Source organism: Amia ocellicauda, chromosome 12, assembly GCF_036373705.1.
Source record: "Amia ocellicauda isolate fAmiCal2 chromosome 12, fAmiCal2.hap1, whole genome shotgun sequence".
NCBI classification, from domain to species: Eukaryota; Metazoa; Chordata; class Actinopteri; order Amiiformes; family Amiidae; genus Amia; species Amia ocellicauda.
Window position 1 is genome coordinate 3,290,496 of NC_089861.1, and position 21,571 is coordinate 3,312,066.

At 42.6% G+C, this 21,571-nt stretch overlaps 1 protein-coding gene across 2 annotated transcripts in view; it reads left to right on the forward strand.

Annotated features, from left to right (window-relative positions):
- The first annotated feature begins 9,718 nt into the window (after positions 1 to 9,718).
- Positions 9,719 to 21,571, forward strand: part of slit2 (slit homolog 2 (Drosophila)) — a 124,541-nt gene continuing 112,688 nt past the window's right edge. For both annotated transcript variants that reach the window (XM_066718089.1, XM_066718090.1), the window contains exons 1-4: positions 9,719 to 11,124; positions 12,460 to 12,531; positions 13,940 to 14,011; positions 17,568 to 17,639. In XM_066718089.1, the coding sequence (XP_066574186.1) occupies positions 10,949 to 11,124; positions 12,460 to 12,531; positions 13,940 to 14,011; positions 17,568 to 17,639 (392 nt within the window). In that variant the 5' untranslated portion in view covers positions 9,719 to 10,948. The remainder of the gene's footprint in view (positions 11,125 to 12,459; positions 12,532 to 13,939; positions 14,012 to 17,567; positions 17,640 to 21,571) is intronic.

Here is a 21,571-nt window from a genome sequence, read left to right on the forward strand (position 1 = left end):
GAAATGGCTGTTCCCCAGGCTGATGACATTGTGTTCCTTTGTATTGTTGAAAGCATTTTCCAGTTTTACAATTGTTGGAGCAAAATATAAATCTTGCATCTTTCAAAGATCTGAATGTATTAATATATATGGCACAGATCTAAAACGTTAACAACAATATCCCCTCTTTGCTATAGTGGTCTATTATCTGTGACTCCCAGCATGCATTGCAATTCTAATTCTCACATTTCCACCATATCCACCAGAGCATATTTTTTGAATATATTTCAGAACCAGTGGAGATGTTATAGTAGTTTTACACCTCGCATGAGACCGTTGTAACAGGTAAACAACAAGATTGGACGCTTATTTGAAATGGGGAACCTGACAAACTGTAGAGTGGGAGATAAATGAGTTACCATATATTTAATATAATTATGGTGCAGATCTATAATACTCAGCAAACATGATAGAGATTTTTGAGAAAAGTCAATAATGTGTGCCGTTGTTGTTGAGCCGACATAGAAATAATGGTAGCTATGCAAACAAAAGTGCCCATGGTGGGAAACAGCAAACATCTGCAAGAGAAGACTGATTACTTCAGAGGCTTATAAATTCTTGACCAATATTCATTCTGCTACTGATTACAGTTCCATATCACACATACCACCACCATTTCTAAAGAGAAGAAAAGCTGATGTAAAGGGGGGAAATGTGAAAGTTTTTAATCAACCTTTTCTCAGCAGAGAATTCCTTACAAAAGGAAAAAGTATTGTTCCCTTCTTCTGTATCTCATCTGATCCACAGGGAGGTGGCTTGTGGATGTGAGATGAGCTTCTTCCAACATTATCATGACCCCAAACACACAGCCAGAGAAAATGTTAACTACTTGAGGGAAATGAACCTTTTCACCCTGGAACAGAGGAGACTACGTGGGGACTTGATCCAAATCTTCAACATCATGAAAGGCATTGACCACATCAAACCAGAGGAGCTTTTCCAGATCAGCAGGGACACACGCACCCGGGGACACAAATGGAAATTGGGCTTCAAGGCATTCAAGACAGAAAACAGGAGACACTTCTTCACACAGAGAGGCGTCACAATCTGAACAAACTCCCCAGCGATGTGGCTGAAGAGACAATTTGGGAACATTCAAAAATCAATCAATCAATCAATTTGAATTTGTATAGCGCCCTTCGCAGGGTAGCCACAGAGCGCTTTACAGATTGGTAAACATACAACAAACGTACAGCAAAATAAAATACATAAATATAATAAAATAAAATATAGACCTGTAAACATTTTACATGATCTACAATAAAGTGAGTGAACATTTAAGTAAATAAACCATTTAGGCACGGAGGAGAGAAAAACAACTCCTATGGGTGGCATGTAGGAGAAAATGAATCTCTGGGGGTCCACGGCTTAGGGCCTAAGAATAGACTGGATAGGATCCTTGGATCACTTAGTTATTAATGGACACCAAACGAGCAAATGGGGCGAATGGCCTCCTCTCGATTGGACACTTTCTTATGTTCTTATGTATTAATTGAGGCAGAAGAGCAAGAAGTTTGGAAATCGATACCCCGCCTCACCTTCGCCCCACTGCTGTGTTACGTGACAAGGACAGTGAAACAGGAGATATCAAAGAGCAAACAAGCTCTTTGAGATGATTAGGCCTCAATGGGCAACAAAGACGGAGATAATCAATCGTGTGACAGAATCCCCACAATGTACCTCCTAATCTATTAGTGTCGTACTGCAAAAATGAAAAACCCCGGTCGTCTCTGTCCTCTTCACAATAAGCAGACAGAGGTATCAGTTTTGACCAGAGACGAATGCTATCCTGGTGCACGAAGAACACAGATGGACACAGAAACTTCAAGCTGAGTTCCCGTTTCCAAAGCTCAACAGGTCTTTTATTTACAGTGAGGGAAAAAAGTATTTGATCCCCTGCTGATTTTGTACGTTTGCCCACTGACAAAGAAATGATCAGTCTATAATTTTAATGGTAGGTGTATTTTAACAGTGAGAGACAGAATAACAAAAAAAAAAATCCAGAAAAACACATTTCAAAAAAGATATAAATTGATTTGCATGTTAATGAGGGAAATAAGTATTTGACCCCTTCGACTTAGTACTTGGTGGCAAAACCCTTGTTGGCAATCACAGAGGTCAGACGTTTCTTGTAGTTGGCCACCAGGTTTGCACACATCTCAGGAGGGATTTTGTCCCACTCCTCTTTGCAGATCCTCTCCAAGTCATTAAGGTTTCGAGGCTGACGTTTGGCAACTCGAACCTTCAGCTCCCTCCACAGATTTTCTATGGGATTAAGGTCTGGAGACTGGCTAGGCCACTCCAGGACCTTAATGTGCTTCTTCTTGAGCCACTCCTTTGTTGCCTTGGCTGTGTGTTTTGGGTCATTGTCATGCTGGAATACCCATCCACGACCCATTTTCAATGCCCTGGCTGAGGGAAGGAGGTTCTCACCCAAGATTTGACGGTACATGGCCCCGTCCATCGTCCCTTTGATGCGGTGCAGTTGTCCTGTCCCCTTAGCAGAAAAACACCCCCAAAGCATAATGTTTCCACCTCCATGTTTGACGGTGGGGATGCTGTTCTTGGGGTCATTTCTCCTCCTCCAAACACGGCGAGTTGAGTTGATGCCAAAGAGCTCAATTTTGGTCTCATCTGACCACAACACTTTCACCCAGTTCTCCTCTGAATCATTCAGATGTTCATTGGCAAACTTCAGACGGGCCTGTACATGTGCTTTCTTGAGCAGGGGGACCTTGCGGGCGCTGCAGGATTTCAGTCCTTCATGGCGTTGTGTGTTACCAATTGTTTTCTTGGTGACTATGGTCCCAGCTGCCTTGAGATCATTAACAAGATCCTCCCGTGTAGTTCTGGGCTGATTCCTCACCGTTCTCACGATCATTGAAACTCCACGAGGTGAGATCTTGCATGGAGCCCCAGACCGAGGGAGACTGACAGTTATTTTGTGTTTCTTCCATTTGTGAATAATCGCACCAACTGTTGTCACCTTCTCACCAAGCTGCTTGGCGATGGTCTTGTAGCCCATTCCAGCCTTGTGTAGGTCTACAATCTTGTCCCTGACATCCTTGGACAGCTCTTTGGTCTTGGCCATGGTGGAGAGTTTGGAATCTGATTGATTGATTGCTTCTGTGGACAGGTGTCTTTTATACAGGTAACGAGCTGAGATTAGGAGCAGTCCCTTTAAGAGAGTGCTCCTAATCTCAGCTCGTTACCTGTATAAAAGACACCTGGGAGCCAGAAATCTTGCTGATTGATAGGGGATCAAATACTTATTTCACTCATTAACATGCAAATCAATGTATAACTTTTTTGAAATGCGTTTTTCAGGATTTTTTTGTTGTTATTCTGTCTCTCACTGTTAAAATACACCTACCATTAAAATTATAGACTGATCATTTCTTTGTCAGAGGGCAAACGTACAAAATCAGCAGGGGATCAAATACTTTTTTCCCTCACTGTACATTCGATAGTGAGATTACGGGCAAAATTCCTCCTAAATAAAAACACATTGGTTCCCATGTGGTCACTTGGGGAGCGATGGAGTGCCAAGATAAGCTTCAAAACTCTAGTTTTCCCCGGGACTTGAAAGTACAATATGGATTCCAGTCCTGCAGAGTAACTCCACAAAGGGCACACACACAAACACTGTTCTCTATCTAGGGCATCTCGGCTGGTCACGCTTTAATCTGCCAGAGATGTGTATTTATTTATTTGTTTATTTACTCAAATGTGTGTATGCCATTTGTATGACTTTGGTATATAATGTTATCCACCCTCAGCAGTAGTAGAGACACATGAAAACAGTGATAGATACCAGATTGTAAATGTTTTGTGGCCCTGGGGCAAGCTTTCCGTCCAAGTGGATGTAGGTATAGACAAGAATAAATGTTGTGTGTGTTTTATTTTATTTGAATGCGCTTAATCATTATTTTGGAGAACTAGCAAGTTTATTTAGGGTTATTTACACTCCCCCACCCCTGTCCACACACACACAAGCTCCCACACAAAACACAACGAGACGTGGTGATTACAACACAAGGCTCTGTGAAAAACAACAACAAACACAACATCGTTAAATATGTCTCAAGAACAAGTATGTTCAGGTTTTTAGTTGGAAGTTGCCGTTCCTGTTAAGTGCCCTGTTTACACACACAGCAGTGGGTGGTAGGCCACTCCACAACACACATGCTACATAGGAAATTAGTCTTTTATATCGGACATCTTGATTAAATCCTACACACTTTTTATTAGCATCTCCGAGATGATCTTCGGTATTAAGAATCTATTTTTAGGCAGTTAATGAGTCGCAATCCAGTTTTTAAGAGACATAAACTTTTATTTTAGTACTGCAAGTCGGTGTTGAAAATGTGTGACGGTATAGATTTAGACGGCAGTATTTTATCGAGTAATGAGTTAGTGGCTTGGCTATACCCTACACATCATCTAACCAAGGGAAGATTGTGTGGCAGTATGTATGTCTAAGCTGTTATGGCAATGCTATGCAGTTTTCTCAGTGGCTATCCTTGCCACGTTGTATTCGGGATATCCATTCTGAGCTTCTTTACTTTGCAAACCAAAACGAAGTCAGCAACGACAACGACAACAGCCACAACAACAAAAACAGATTTATTTTAGCGTCAGGTCTGTAGAACTTGATATGCAACACTTCTCCTTGACTGTTTTAGGGATGTAAGGTGCTTTTCTATTCATCCTGCCGGAGCTTAAACCTTAAAGACACAATTATGTGCCAAGTTGTCCTTCTCGGAGACCAGATCCTCGCTGCCAGTCTGGTGTAATTGTTTAGCTCATGAGGAGCTATGAGGAGATCACGTCTAATATTTAATATTCAAAACACCCCGTGGGCACTAAAATCGCAGACACCTCAAGCCACACTGTCTCGGTTCCAAAAATAATAGCCCATTTGATGATGATGCTAAACCATATGAACATCAAACATGTTTTAACAGACGCAACGCGTTGTTTGTGAGACACCATTAATTGCGTGTAATTGCTGTATTTCCTCAGCATCGCCTTGGCAGTGTGTTACACGCTTGAAACAAAACCAGGCAAGTATGACACATTTATTTACAACAAGGAGATAGTGGTTAATCAGAGCTGAAAAACAACACAAGGCCAAAATGCTGTGAAGCTTTGGCAACTGTGTGGATCGAAAGTTTGGGAATTCAGCTTTAATCAGCGGAAGATCGAGATTCAACTCGTCTTAATTGTGTTTTGTTTTGTTTTAATGTTTCTCTGTATCCAAAATCAGAATCCCAGCCTCCAATGCTGGACACAAGCATGGTCTTCAAAAGGAGTCAGGATTTAAAATGCATCATGGTTTGTCCTTAAACATGCTCAACATCATTCACAGCCTTGGACAGGAGTTTACGAAAAGATTTACATGAGATTTTAGACATGACTTTGATTTACGAAACAGATTCCCGCGTTTCCATGTATTCATTATTCCTCTTGTCTGTGACATTGTGTGTGTCTGTCAGATTGGGACGGCAGACTCCTTCAGGCTGGGAAACCTCCCTAGAGTTTCTGTCAAGAGGATCTTTTTTCTCACGGAGTCTGCGGTGGGTTTAATAAATGTGAATTGATAAATACCTCGCAGGAATGCGCAGGGAGGGGTACAACAGACCCTGATTAAAGTTTTATAGGTAAGATACATAATGTGGCTGAGAATATGAAAAATATCCACCGGATCACGATTTTAATCTCCCCAAATGTGGAAAATCCAACCCACACAATACCGCACTGACAAACACAATGGGATAGAAAATAATAGTGTAGGAGGGATTACTTTATGAAGTGGCAAACATTACTCCACCTGTGTAGCATTGGATTATGTGTGTTTTCTGTTGAATACACTTTTTTTCCATCCCCAGTGAAGAAAAACAGTCATGCCCGATACTGGACTCTCCAACAGACACACCCCGAACAAAACAACACAACATCACCCCCGACACAGCTTTGCAGTTGCTTGGAAATACGTGGTGGAAATATTACTCATTTGGAAAACAAAACAAAACAACGAAACGGTCTCATTTTCCATGTTTATGTGGAGGATGGGACACTACATCTTGTGAGAAAAAAAACTGCAAATACAGTAACACAAAAAGTGCAGAATTGAGAACAAGGGCAGTAATGTTCAGACTGTACAATGCACTAGTTAGAGCTCATCTGGATACTGTGGACAGTTCTGGGCTCCACACTTCAAGAAAGATATCGCTGCTCTAGAGGCAGTTCAGAGGAGAGCAACCAGACTTATTCCAGGTCTGAAGGGAAAGTCCTACTGGGAGACTGAGGGAACTGAACCTTTTCACCCTGGAACAGAGGAGACTACGTGGGGACTTGATCCAAGTCTTCAAAATCATGAAAGGCATCGACCACATCAAACCAGAGGAGCTTTTCCAGATCAGCAGGGACACACGCACCCGGGGACACAAATGGAAATTGGGCTTCAAGGCATTCAAGACAGAAAACAGGAGACACTTCTTCACACAGAGAGGCGTCACAATCTGAACAAACTCCCCAGCGATGTGGCTGAAGAGACAATTTGGGAACATTCACAAACAGACTGGATAGGATCCTTGATCACTTAGTTATTAATGGACACCAAACGAGCACGATGGGGCGAATGGCCTCCTCTCGATTGGACACTTTCTTATGTTCTTATGTTCTTAAAAGAGACGTGCTTTCCTTCTCAAAGGGATGCAGATATCTCTTAATCGCAGTGAGACACCAGGTCTTCATGTAGACGGACATCATTCAAGAAAGGTCTCGAGGATGTGACTCTCCGCGTCATCTGGTTCTCGTTCCAACAGAAGCTCTCAATGACTCAACCTGTTTAATGATCTCCTCAGGCGCAGCTGATAACTGAAAATACAGATGCTTAGTCAGGAGATTTTCCAATCTGGGGAGAGGTGTTACATTCATCCAGCTAATTGGTTAATTAAACCAGTTAAGGAGCTGGGAACTGGACTGGAACGAGAACCAGCAGACCCTCCAGGACTAGAGTCTGACTACGAGGTTTAGACAGCAAGAAAGAGAGTTGTATGGGAAATAAATAGTGTGTTGAGTGTTGAGCCATAACTAAGACACCTAAAAAGGATATTTAATATGCAACATTTTCTGTCTAATCATGCTATTGTTAAAGCCGCTGCTAATAAAGATAACACTAGAGTCCTATTCTCTTTTGAGGACAAGTGTAATCATTTTCAAAACGGATTGCAGCAAATGAGTTCAAGGAAATGGTACAGCGCCCCCACCCCCTGCGAAATGCTGCTCTTCTGTTATTATAACTTCTTTCCAACGCGCCGAAGATGGAGACTCTGACTGTGGCTTGCGGTTTGCCATTAACCTATCTCTCCTTTTTAATATGCTCCTCCTGGCTGGTGTCCCTTTCCAATTCCAAGCACTGCTGCTTCTTCTGTTGATTTAGGATTAAACATTTACACCAAATATGAAACATCTCCAGGCAGCCTCTTAATGCAATATTGATTCGTAGCTTACAGTGAATTCAGAAATGTATGAAAGCCCAAACCTTATTTTATCTCGGGTCATTACCAGACGTATTGCCGAGAAGACTGGAGGACGAAGCCCACACCTCGCTCTCCTGCTGTGGAAGCGTCCGAGCTGAGAAGACAACCCAAGGCCGGGGAATAGGGGTTTGGTGTTTAATGGCACGATGAGGATTTTCTAGTCCTATCTACTCAGCGACAGGAGGAGCTCCGCCAGGGCAGTGGTACTCCTGGGGCTGAGTGAAAGGATAAGGGATGTGGCGACGCACGCACTTATTTTTCTACGCGTCCCTCTGCAGCCCACGTTCGTGACTCCTTCATTTCCATCTTCGGGTCAGACCGTTACCCTGGCCAGTCGAGTCATTAGTACAGTGATGTTCAGCCCTGCTTATCGGGAGCCCAGTCCTCCAGGGTCTCCAAGCAGCGTCTGCAGATCACATTAACCTCGGCTAAACCACCGAGTAGGGGGTACGACTTGTTTCCGTTGAGTGAATAATGATTAACACATTAAGAGCTCAGGCACAGAAACCCTAAAAAGGTCATCAGCCTCGAAGGACCAGAGTGTTCACACTTATTCTAAGAGCGTGGCAGCATCTGTAGGTGACCAGCTTCAGTAATAAACCAGGACATCTTGTGTCCAATATTTGCTTTTTAAGAAAAGAAAAGGACGTCTGTTGAAATTGCAATATTGTTTCAATATTTTCCCCCTAAAAAAAAAGCAATCATTTTCTGTAGGGAAAGAAAAAAAGCACCACTAAAAACAACAGGAAATGTAGGAATATCAGATCAATCCTTTTTTAATTGCAGCTGATGTCGATCTAGAATTAAGAAAACAAAGCTCTGATCGCAGCCCAGATTTTCATGGAATGTTAATTTTAATTGTCAAACATGTTTCTCTCTGATGAAAAAGTATTTTTTGTGTTTGTTAACATTATTTGTGAATTCACTAAAGTGTGCCAATATATTCAAGTGATTGATTTTTACTGCATAGCTCTTCTCTCTCCACATTGCTACGTCATGTTCTGGCGGAGAGCTTTAGCCCTGCCCTGGAGAGCCGTACTGAGTTATTCGTCCCCTCTCTCTCTTTCTCTCTCTCTCTCTATCTCGCTGTATCATTCTTTGGACTCGCTGCAACTCTAACGCATAACGGGGGTCATTAGTGCAAGATGTATCTGTGCCTCAGGACGTTTAACTCTTTTTGTAATAAGCTATGAACAAAGAGCTGCTATGAGGACAATTGAGCGCATATTACACAAACAAGTCACTGTGCAGAAATAACTCCCCCTACACTTACGAAATCCCCCCAAACATTTTAGTCTGTCTGTTTTACATAACAAAACAATTAGAAAAATACAGATTACAATCCGGGGGCATTGTATTACTTTAATTGGAAACAACAACAAAAACAATAAAATGTAATTTAAAATGTATGGATTTTTGTTTCTTCTGATAGAAAACAAAAACAATGAATGCTATCATTTAATGTGAGTTCACGGTTTTTGAAAAGTTACTAAGATAGAGTACAGAAACAATTTCAATATTTACAATAATATAAAATACCAAAACAATAATATATTGCAGTGTATCAAACGCATGCTTTCATTCCAGATAATAGGACGAAATGCAGTCGAGTGGTGGTCGATGCACTTTCCTGTGTCGTCTTTACTTCAGACAGTTTGTGTGTGTGACAGTGTGTCTGTATGCGAGTGTGTGTGTTAGTTTGTGTGTGTGTGTGTGTATGTGAGAGAGTGTGTTACAGTTTGTGTGTGTGTGTGTGTGTTAGAGAGTGTGTGTGTGAGAGAGTGTGTGTTACAGTTTGTGTATTCAGTCGTGAACTACACATTGTATTTGTTTGATTTGTTTTTTTAATAAATACCTGCATGTCTAACGCTTGCCATTGCAGAACTGATTAGCTTCCATAAAAGAAGTACATCGGGATATGAAAGAATGAAGGGAGCTCAAAGGGATGTGCGTAATCCCGTCATATAACCATGCACCTCTGTGAGTGTCTGTGCAAGTAAGTTTAAAGCCCATATCCAGCAGCAGAGCCCGGGCAGGCAGTAGGCAGGGCCTCGGCTGGGATTTGGGGGGGTTGGTAGGCGGGGACAGCGGCTGCTATAAAGCGCAAAAGCACGTTGCTCTCGGGTTGGTTTAGTGAGTTGGTGCGTCTCCTGCGCCAGTGCCAAACAGCCTCAATCCACCCATGTGGGAAACGGGAATCGGATGCATTGCAAACCACGTTCATTTCTGCACCTGATCCACGCGTGAGAAGCGCACACACAGACACACACACTGCCGCCAGTACAGAAGAGGAATTACAAATACATACATTGATCTACATGCATAGGTAACACAGTTCACACTCCCACCGTGTGCTTGGCTTACCTGGATTCCGTCTCCATGCACGGATTGGTTCTGGATGCGTGCGTGTGTGTTTTTTCCCATCTCCAAACAGAAATCGGGATTGGATTAATGCAATATATCGATATTGACATTTGAAGGGGTTCGTTGGTGGGAGAATAAGGGGCATCTGCAGCTGTGCCCTGTTGCCATCAGGTGTCGGTGCTGGAGAGGAGTGACCGGAGCACAGGCAGCATTGCGCCCTGGCCGGGAGAGCTGGGACCCGGTCTCTGTCCACACCGCCCTCGGGGGGCACCGCTGGAGGACACGGACGGCGTTTGGGGCTCCTGGGAGTGGCGAATGACACGTCCTGCACTGCCGACTCGCCAGTGACCCGGTGATGGATGTGTGAAGTGGAATCAATACCGTACTTTTTTTTCTTTCTCCCCCCCCATCCCCACCCCCTGTCCTGTATGCATTGCGCGCAGATCCGTCTCGGACCGTTTGGGAAACCCATGCACTTTACAAATATTAAACACTTAACACTTTGACCCGGACAGCGCAGGCCACGGGAGGGCAGGACGACTGTTTTCCTTCACATCTAGTGGGGTTAACTTTTCATTCTCTCTTTCTGTTTTTTTGGTCTTTTGTGGTGACCTAACTGCTGCAGAATCAGAGATCCGATCCATCAGAGACCTGCGCCTCAGCTGTCTGGAGAGAGAGTTTCTTTCAAGGGAGCTGCCATCGGTGCGCATTCAGAAAGCGACTTCACATCTCTACAGCAAGCAAAGCAGTACTTCATAATAATACTACTACTACTCATTCATATCATTATAACATTCTCTTCTTCACATTTGCGATCAGGATCACGGGTGGATTTGCACAGATTTGATGTCCGTCTCTGTGCATCTCTTCGCGGCGCATTTCTGACATTGGACGTTTACTGGGGTGCGCGTCGTGCATGTGTGGGGAGAAGACGCCGCACAGTTGCAGACCTCAGCAGTGTCCTCGCTTGAGCTCTTCCCATCGCTGCCCCGGTGAAGATGCGCGTTTTTCGGACCCTGCTCTTGGCGTCGGGGCTCTTGCTGCTGCTCGTCCTCCGGGCGGCGGAGCCCCAGCCCTGCCCGGCTCCGTGCTCCTGCTCCGGGACCACGGTGGACTGCCACGGGCAGGGGCTGCGCAGCGTGCCGCGGAACATCCCCAGGAGCGCCGAGAGACTGTGAGTAGCGGCGGCATGCCTGCATCTCGACACATACAGCATGCGTACATACATATCTATACACCCAGCGTGCGTGCGTACATATACATACATGGGTACACGCAGCATTCTGGAATACACAGCAATATACATCCGTACATACAGCCTGTGTGAGCGAAGCGATGCGAACAGACGCCGCAAAGTTCCCGCACTGCGTGGCCGGGTTTGCAACTTGTGCGCCGCGCACTCGCAGCAGATGCGCAGGGACTGACTGACCTGCGCTGTCCGCACCGCCGCAGCGGCCGTGCCGGGCCTGGACAATAGAAATGCGCGGAAAGTGCCCCCTTTCAATCACTGTATTGCGCAATTGGAGGATAAATCATGTGCAAAACACTTCAAATCGCATAGTAAGCGGTGCTGACATCCCGATAATAATAATAATAATAATAATAATAATAATAATAATAATAATAATATGATTGGTAGTACAACTAACATATTCAAATAATTTAATTGCTGAATGGAAATAATACAGATATAACCCATTATACACAATTCGCCCAAAAAAGCACCGATTAACTCATGTTATATATGAATACAAACATAATTTAGCTTTTAATTGGCATATTTACCTATATGTGGTTCATATAAATCCACAAGTAGAACTGGGCAATTTGTCATTTTGTTTCCATCTGTTGTGTAGTTTAGTCAAAGCAACAATGGATATAATAATAAGTATGTAGCACTATACCACACAGATATTATTATTGTGTTAGTGTGTCATTGTGCTCATGGATGAGTAACGTGCATGTGGCGCCTATTCTTGTGAGAAAGTCACAGCACACTCTTACAATCCCACTAAACGTTTTCAAAGTCACTCACTCCTGCCTGCATCAACCCCCTGTGAAATCACATCGCCAGTGTCTGACAGATCTGGTAGTGGAATTGAAATGATTCAAATTCAGGTTGTGATTTTGCAGTAACAGTGAGCATCCTGAACTTGTCAAAGCCCTCAGCATACTGCAGATCTGTTTCTACGGTACATGCACTGACTATAGCCAGGCCATGAGAGAATTATACACAATAACTGATGATTTCTGCCCTACTATTCGTATTTTTTTAATGGTTATTAAGTTTCTCTAAATGCTTAGTGTTACTGCTCTGGTTCAAGTTGTGATTGAAGTGGAAAAAAATGTTAGATATGAACTGTTGTTTGTGTTCTTCTTGCTATTATCATTTATAGACATGTACTCTTGCCATGAAAACACACATTTGAATCATTTGGTTATGATCAGTATGATATTCTCTCTCTCTCTCTCTCTCTCTCTCTCTCTCTCTCTCTTTCTTATTTTTCAGGGACTTGAATGCAAATAATCTCACAAAAATTACAAAGTCTGACTTCGCCGGGTTGAGGCATCTCAGAGTCCTGTAAGTTTCCTGCGTTTTTACTTTTCTTGGCCAATAACCTGAGAGCGGTGGATGAAAAGTGTAAATTGTTTACCCAAGCCTCCCATGCGACACGGCGATCGATGCTTGCACCCCGGTGTCTGTTTAGTATCACAGTCAAGGTGTCTGGGAATATGTGCGCAGTGCCACAGCGGCAGGAAGAGACCAGGAGAGAGAGAAAGAACAGAAAATGTGGTTTCCCACACAAACTGGGGGAAAGGGTGAACTCGGCAGTATAGTCTGTTGAGGCTAGATGAATCCTGAGCTGACTTCTATATTGAAAAGGTAAAATAAATCATATAAAGCAATGAAAATGAAGATGAGGCTTTTATAGAGAGAGAGAAGGAGTCTTGGAAGAAGGAGGAACGTGAATTACATAAGAACAGGTTTCTGTTTGTGAGTAATAGATTTGATTCTAATATAACCACTGCTGGAATAAATATTGATTATAACACTCAAAACATATATTGGCCTATGACACACGACACAGACATGGTTATTACATAGAACGGGCAGGCGATACAGGTTCAATACATTCTTCTTCTTGATATTTGTATTCCTGAGAATATTACTAGCTGAGCAGGGCAGGTGCCATACATTTGCAGAACATCAGGTGCTTTTATTACTGAGTAAAGTTACAGGGGGAATAGGTAGTTGTGTAGTGCAGGACTGAACCCCAGGAATCAGGACAGGTTACTGGACTGCGTGGGCCTCAATTAATGCGTTTCAAACTAAGGACAAGCGTAAAGCGTTTTCCTTATTCTGTAGTATAAAGCTGAAGTGTTGTTTACTCAGGGAAAACGTCTGTACTGATGAACTGGTGGAGGAAAGATAAAAATGGTAGAATTACTGTGTTCGATCTATTGTTATTATTATGGTGTAAAGCTGAATGTTATAGCAAAATAAATGTGATGAGGGCTGCCGACAATGCAAATATTCACATTAAACATTAATCACAAACATTTAAATCATGGTACTAATGTAATCATATACCAAAAGAGCAGAAACGAGTGAAGTGACTTTCATGCTTGAACACAGCAGTGGAATAGAGTGCCATCCTGGCCCCTGGATTGCTCCCCAGTGCCGCTGGGGCCACAGGTTTCTGAAGATTTACCAGTGTTTTCTTGGGTGGGGAGGAGAGGAGAGGCTGCTTATTTAATTCCTCTCTGCCTTTTGTGGGGGTTGTATGAGTAGAGTGTAGGCAATTGAAAATATAATATCAGACCAGGTCAGACACTGTCATGCTCATTCAGTTATTTGATAAAATGTGTGTGTGTGTGTGTGTGTGTGTGTGAGGGGGTTCTCAGCATTTCAAACATGCCGTAATACGAGGTGTTCAGAAGAATCCAGTTCTGCTGTTTTGACCGACCTGCATTTCCTGCTTTTCCAGACAACTCATGGAAAATAAGATTAGCACCATCGAGAGGGGAGCGTTCCAGGACTTAAAGGAGCTGGAGAGACTGTGAGTACGGTGGGGGGGTCGTTCTCTTGTTTGTTTTAAATGCCTCTCAGCCCTCTGCGAGCGTTACACACACCTCTGCTGCTACTGCTGCTGCCAGGACTGCGGCCATGAGAAGAATCAATAAAGCTCGGCTATCACTTAAAGCCGCTACAGCAGTAAAACTGATGGCACTTCTCTAATGAACCATAAAGTCTGACTTTCACCAGGAAGCGTCAGAAGTTGACAGGGTTTTTTTTTGTCAGGCTGTTAAAGTGTCGTTTGCTGTCACTGGGTTTACCAGTTTGTCATTTATTGAAAGACATAAATATAACCGGGGCTTTTCTTAATTTCGTAATTTGATGGCCAATTACAGTGATGTATATATTTCCACTACCACCCCAAAAAAAGAAAGTTTTAATTTCAATTGAAGTCCAAATAAACCTTTTATTTTTCATCTGCAGAGCCTGCGATTATGGTTACAGAAAGGCATTCTTATTATAAAGATTACTGTTGCTCATGTTTAGTCTACCGAGATTAGGAGACTCACAGTTCACGTGTATCTGTGTTTGTTGGTTTGTTGTTTTGTTCCTTTGTCTTGCACAATTTAGTTTTGTTTTTTTCCACCAAGGAGCAGTTTTTGTCGGGGGGGGGGACCTCAGCTGTTGTCCCAGAGCAAACATTTCATATTTCCTCGCAAATAAGCTGTGAAAATTCTTTTTGTTTGCAATTGTCAAGTCCATTTGATGTCGAGACATTGTTGCCTGACAGCCAATTCATCTCCAGGGAACAAGGAGTTCTAGCAGAATTTCTTTGGAGGGGGGGAACTTGAGCTAAACTTTCTTTCAAGTGTCTTTCTGTGCCCCTGCTTTTCTGAAATGCGCTTTTTAAATATAAGAGAAGGCACACAGAAAAGAGAGTGCATTCATTTCACCCTTTTAAACATCCACTCCGAGGGGTAGATGTGACAAGCAGTGCAGCCTTTTTCTTTGCTTAAATAATTTATTATAATGACGTGTAAGCAGCAACTTACTTACTCCGTCTTAGCAGCTGTTTCTTTTTGTTACGCCGGTGTCCAACAACACACCGCAAGCAAATCCCTTTTACTTTCAGAGGAGGGGAACAATCAAACCGTGACATGCAGTCATTTCACAACGAGCCGTAATTAAAAGATTATATTCTTTTTCATGTATACATTTTGAAAGCTTTTTCTTCCTAAGCTCTTTCACAGGCATATAACCCGACCTCTCTCGGTTGCTGTGTGAGTCGCACAAGCGCCGGCTCGTTTGCACGCTGTCCTGCACAAACCGGGCCGGCGTTGTGGGGAGGGGGCGCACAAAAGACCCAGCTGGGGGACTCGTATATTATTACACACAATTGCAAGCTTAAGAGAAGTGTGATCGATTTGGTACGCCTGGATCTGCGCTATTTCCCCTCTCTTTCTAATTGCACGATCAAACCCCAATGTGAGATGCCCTGCGATGGTCCCGTGTCTTGAAAGCACCCGGTTGCTTTCTGAAGGCCGTGTCTAATGCGGTCAGGTGTGGGCCCGGCCAGCCAGGGCTGGACGGGGAATAACATGCTCTTCACTTTTAATTAAGTCGGGCCCCCGGCTAATCCAGCTTTGCTCTGGAAAATTCTCTGTACCCCCCAAAGAAAGGCCGGGAAAATAAGCAAACAACACTAATTACACAGACTGGAAAATAGGCAATATACCGTTCATATATATACTCAAAACTTCCAGGGAGATGTTTTTCGTCAGACCCCTGGGTTTCTATTGCCGTCTTATGCAAATCCCGTTTCCTTTTAATTAAAATACGTTCCCCAAACGTCTTGATCATTTGGCGTTTGATGTGGGCGAAGCATGAGTCTGATGGAAAGCAGGGTTTTGTGGTGCATGTTATATATGCGCTCGGAGAGACTCTGTTGACAGGATATATATATATATATATATATATATATATATATATATATATGTATATATATATATATATATATATGTATATATATATATATATATATATGTATATGTATATATATATATATATACGTGTTTATGAGTTGTTTGAGGCTGGGTCTTCTATAGACGTCCTTCATGGAATAATGTTTTGAATGCAAACGTATAATATTAAGAATGTATTTTAAATAATACATTTAAATAATATTCTAGATTTGCAGTATTCACACTTTAATAATAATCCAGTGATCATACGTGGGTTTGGTGCAAAACAGAAAACAGATTAAGCCTATTTGCTCTTAATGAAAGAGTCCCACTGTGCCCTGCTAAATGACTTATGACCTAATGAAAGCCTTTGCCAGCCCAGAGCTAGATTCTTATTCTGGCCCCTTGCACATTTGTTTGTTTGTTATTGTCCTATTATTCATGTCAAGGTGTCTCTATTTTATGAGTCATGTCAGTTTCCATTAGGCTTCTGGTGCAAAAGAGGAATTGGATTGGAAAACAGATCAGTGTGTTATAATTCAATAGGTCGCACACAGTACAGATTGACTTCAGTTGGCTTTTTCCTGGCCATTTTTGCCGTTGCTGTTTTGCTGCCCAGCTGGTCTGAGATAAGGCTGCTGTTCGGAGCAAAGAGAGAGACCGAGGGGTAGAGAGAGAGAGAGAGGAAAATAAAGGCTTTGATAAGGTTAAGGATCCTCAACATGTGGCCCGGCTTGTTCCCCTGCATTACTCCATCACCGCAAGAACCTTAATTATTGAATCGGCGGTTTCTCAGACGAATTAAATATTGAAGCGGCCTGAAGTAACAGGGTCTGACAGCAGGCTGAAGTGGAAGAGCCTCTCGGTGTGTGTGGGGCTGGTAATATGTTAATATGTACGAGTTTACAGAGAGCTGAGCACCTAATCAAGAATAAGTCATTTAACAAAGATACTGTAGCCTGTTATTGCCCACAAGCTTGTTTCTTCTTTTCAGTGTGTTTCTTTGTAATCGCACAAGCAAAATAAACACGCTGAGAGATAACAGGTCTTTTGTAGAGAGTGCTGTGATTGCATCTTTCTCAACTGCAATTATCCTGTTCTGTTTTTTTCCCCCCCTCTTTTTATCTTTTTTTTAACTTTTGTTTCTACCACGTTTATCTCCAACAGAATGTGCTTTTATCAAGTGAGAAAAGACAAGGCTTTGACTCTTATCCCTCCGGGTTGTAAATTGTGTTCTGACCTAAACATTTAATCTTTTTTTTCTTCTTTTCTTTTAATGACTTTTAAAGTAAATTGCAAAGCAGAGGTCTGTTTGCACTGTAAAGACCTTTTTACAATTGCTGTCACTAGATTGCTGTTTGTTTTTCCCACATCTGTTTTTTTTTCTCCACCCATCCTTTGTGACAGTGTTTGCTAGATGCTGGCTTCTCACTTTCACGCTGAGAAGAACTTTACATTGCCCTGATGGACTGTCCAAAGTCACACGATCTTGCCCCACATTATAATTGCAATATTTAAATATGATATTAAAGAGAAAGAATGAAATCCCTTCTCGACTGTATTTCCTTGTATCGATTGTCTTGTTTGAATAGTGAGTGTTGTTTAATTGTTGTTTTCTCCCCTCTCTTTCATTCCCAGGCGCCTGAATAGGAATAATCTGCAAGTGTTGCCAGAGTTACTTTTCCTGGGAACGCTGAAGCTTTACAGACTGTGAGTTCACACACCTTCTGTTGTTTAATGCTGCTGGTGTAACTGCTCGACTGTTTCAGGAGATAGGTTTCTACGCATTGTGTTTTGGTGGGGCGACACCAAGCAGGCAGGTATATAATTATACATTTTTAGCTCGTCTTAGAAGAGCCCATATTTGAGTCTAATTGCTTCCTTCGCAAATATCCCCGGCAGGTATGATTTCCATTCCTGCGAACCAGGAGGATACAGCCGTAATCCGCTTTGGGTCTTTCTTGTGTGTGTGGTGAGGACCATAAATCAAACATATTAATTGCATTACGTCGAGATGTCCTGAAGCGGTCTTGAAGATTGAGGCTGAATAGTGAAAGTGGATTTCTGTCTGGGTTCACTCGCAGTGTTGAGAAAAGACCCGAAAGAATGCAGCGAGTTCGGCGGCGTTTCTGGGTTTTCGAATCGAGCATTTTTCTCAGGCGCCGTCACAGCTTGGCCCGAGGACAGGCTTTTGGGAACAAGAAGAGAAAATAATCTCTGTAAATAAAGAAAAAAGGTTTGAAGCCTTATTAGGGTAACACAGAGCCTTTTTATTTTTATTTTGCCGAGTGTGGTTGAACAGTATTTGAAGATGTCTCCCAAAACACATGGTTAGGTTTGCATAAATCAAAAACTGGGAGAGTGTGTGGGATGTTAACAGACAAACAACAACAAAAAACATCTCTGGTTTCAAGCCATCTTCAAAAGTTAGTGCTGTAGCAGATATAAGACTGTGGTGGCAAATCTGCAGCACTTGATATAATTTTTCTTGCTTGATACCGTGTTTTCTCTGCTGTTGACTAAGAGTAAACAAATATGGAAATGATGTCCAAGGCCTTCAGAAAACACAATGTTGATCTGCAAGCTTTGATTCATTACAATTGAGTGTGTATTTTAAATGCTTTTAAAATACACCCAGACGTCAGCGTTCTGATGAATTTATGCTGAGGCAGAAAAATGATATCATCTTTGTTAAATGGTGTATATTAATAGATTTAATTACTGTTTGAAGTGTTTTGTTGTGTGGCAAAACAAGTCCTTCTGCTGTCCGTTGACTGTGATACAGTTAGAATCTGACTGCTGGTGTTTGGCCCGTGTGCCGGTGGTTTAAGGTGAAAGAAAAGTCCAAATGAAACCACATCTGATAAGTTAACAGCGGTCGAGGAAAACAGATGCTTGATTGACGGAGCGGAGCTTTTCAAACCGGGAGCCTTGAACGTGGGCGGACTGTTTCTGAGACAGAAATCTTTATTTAGCTTGACACGAGCGTTCATCTGCAAACCCAGTGCATCCTGATGTGTTTTCTCCTTGCGATGATAACCGTCTGAATATGTTACCTGAATGTCACCGGCGAAGCAGCGGAGAAATCAAAAGAGGAGAGACTGTGTTGCTTTCAGCTCCCGCTGTGCAGCTTCTTCTCAAAGGCATTATTAGAGAAGTTTATTTCGACATCATCAGTGTCATAAATTAACATTCTCCTTTAACACCCTTCATATTAATATGTGTGTAAACAGCTGGATTTCCTGCTTGGTGCCAAAAAAGTTGACCAAGTACTCACAGATATTAGACATGTTGTTTTGATGAATATACACTGAATACAATCCTCTGTTTGTTTGAATAAATAAGGTGTTGCCTAAGCAATTTAAATGGACTGTGGAGCACAATTTTAGATTTTTCTTTCTGTAAATGCAGTGTTTACTCAATGTCAGTAGATGGCAGGATTATTTGATAACACTACTAGTCATTTTCTCAGTTTTATTTTGGTACTTGTAGATGTGAGTAGCCTCTTTGAAGCAGGCAAGTGTCGTTCGGTTAAAGCAAATATTTCCAACATCTAATTTGTTTTGACTTCTAACGTTGTTGAACTTTTCTGATACAGATTAATTTAATGAATGTGGATTTTCATCTGCCCGAATTCAAATTCACTTAACAGACTGTTTTCTTTATTTTATAAATAATACGCTTATTAAACTTCATTATAAGGGATATTTACAGTGTGCAGTTCACAGTACGTCCCTGTTCCGGTTTCGTTCACAGGGCACAGGTTTTATCCAGTGTTCAAATGGCCCCCATTTTGGTTACTTTGTGTGAGTATTTATAGACTTACTGCACTGAATTCGGACGCTTTGGAGTTTGTGATTTGTTTCTGTCGATGTGACACTGAAAATGGAAACCACACACAAACTATAGAAAAATATTGTTATTATTATTATGGGACTGTTTTATTTCAGTTTTTTGTGACTTTATTAAGTGGGAGCAACACTGTTTTGAGCTGTAAAAAATTGCCACCACCTTAAGCAGTAGCTGTTCCTCCGTCGGTCAGGGATGTGATAACAGAGTAGTCACATGAGGTGCCATGACCCTGATATCGAGCCGAGCTCAACGCTCTCGCTAATTTGATTGCGGCGCTGACAGCAGGTGTGTCAGCCTCGCTCTGAACGGCAGGCCGGTGTTCGAGTGATGCACCATATCGGCCAAATTGCACTGAATTCACTTATTGGCCGGTCAGCTTAATGGGTTTTGATGAGATTATTTCTTTTTTGCTTCAGGGGTGTTGTTTATCTAATTATAAAAGTACACATCTGTATGAGAGCAGCATATGCTTCAGCCGTGGATGTTTATATATAAATATATAATTTACATAATGGGGAACTCGTATAACATGAGATCATCTATAACATTATAAGTCTCCTAACGTGTAAATTTAAGTGTCTGGTAATACAAGGACAATTATTTGCATCTGATCTTCTCAAAGATCTTCTGATTGGATGTGACTGGTCGAACGCCCTCTCCCCTCGGCCGACTGCTCCAGTTTCTTTTCGGAGCGGCTGGCAGATTGTGGCACGCCACACAGGTCAGAAATAGGAGTCTGTCCACAGCTGTGCCTGTTGGAGACGGAGTGGAGTTTAAATAGCGTCGCTATAGTCGGTCCATTAATGGAACAACACATACATAAATAAAACGCAACGACTCTTTATAAAGGATTGGGAGGAGTTGAGAAAATGATCGGCTCTTGTTGAGGAAGGACGAGCCATTAGTACCGTCTGGAGCTGTGCCGGACAGTTGTTTTTGTCGTTTTTTGTGCGACCTGTATGTATAGAAGTCATCTTGCTTTGAGTTCATTTTCTATCTTGTGATTCAAATAAAATATCATAAAATGCATTGTATACACTTAAGCATGTTGTCCCTGATTCCTGTAAAATGTGTGTGAAGGCCTTAAAACAGGACTTCAAAACCGCACTCAACACCTCTTGTCACGATTGTGTCACGACTCTCAACCCCTGCAAGTGCTTTTGCCTGCAGGCCTTCTCTGATGATGTTTTGATCATTCTTTCACCCAGTGGTAAAGAGTACAGTGCATTTAACACGGACCAGTATCCAAGTTAGCACAATAAACACGCCACACCGTACACAAGTGCAGGGGGCCGACAACGCGCATCACACACGACACGCGGGGGAACAAAGATACGGCAGCAAAAGGCCCAAAAGAAGCACTAAAGCGCCACCTGTGAATGGTGTGGGGGATTTCCCGCGCTGACCCGGATGCTGGTGCGTGTGAACCTGCCCTGGTCCTGCCACACTGGCCGGACCCCCGGACAGAGAGAAAGAAAGGGAAGAGAGCACAGCGGACAGCCTGCCGTGTGCCTGTCTGACGGCAGTGGATTTTGACTGCTTCATTTGGGCGTGGGGGTCACCGGTCTGCCGGTCTGTGGCCGGAGACACTCGTGGACAGGGCGGGACAAAGGCTGAGTGTCTGGTTATGCACGTCCCCACGTAGAAAGAATGAGAGCCAAACCAAACTGATGCAAAATAAAGAAATAAACAGAATACAAAAGTTAAGCGAGCGGGGAACGGGGAGGGGGGAGGAGCAGGAGAGACATCCAACCTCACTTTTTTTTTTTTTTATAAATCTGACGGCAAAT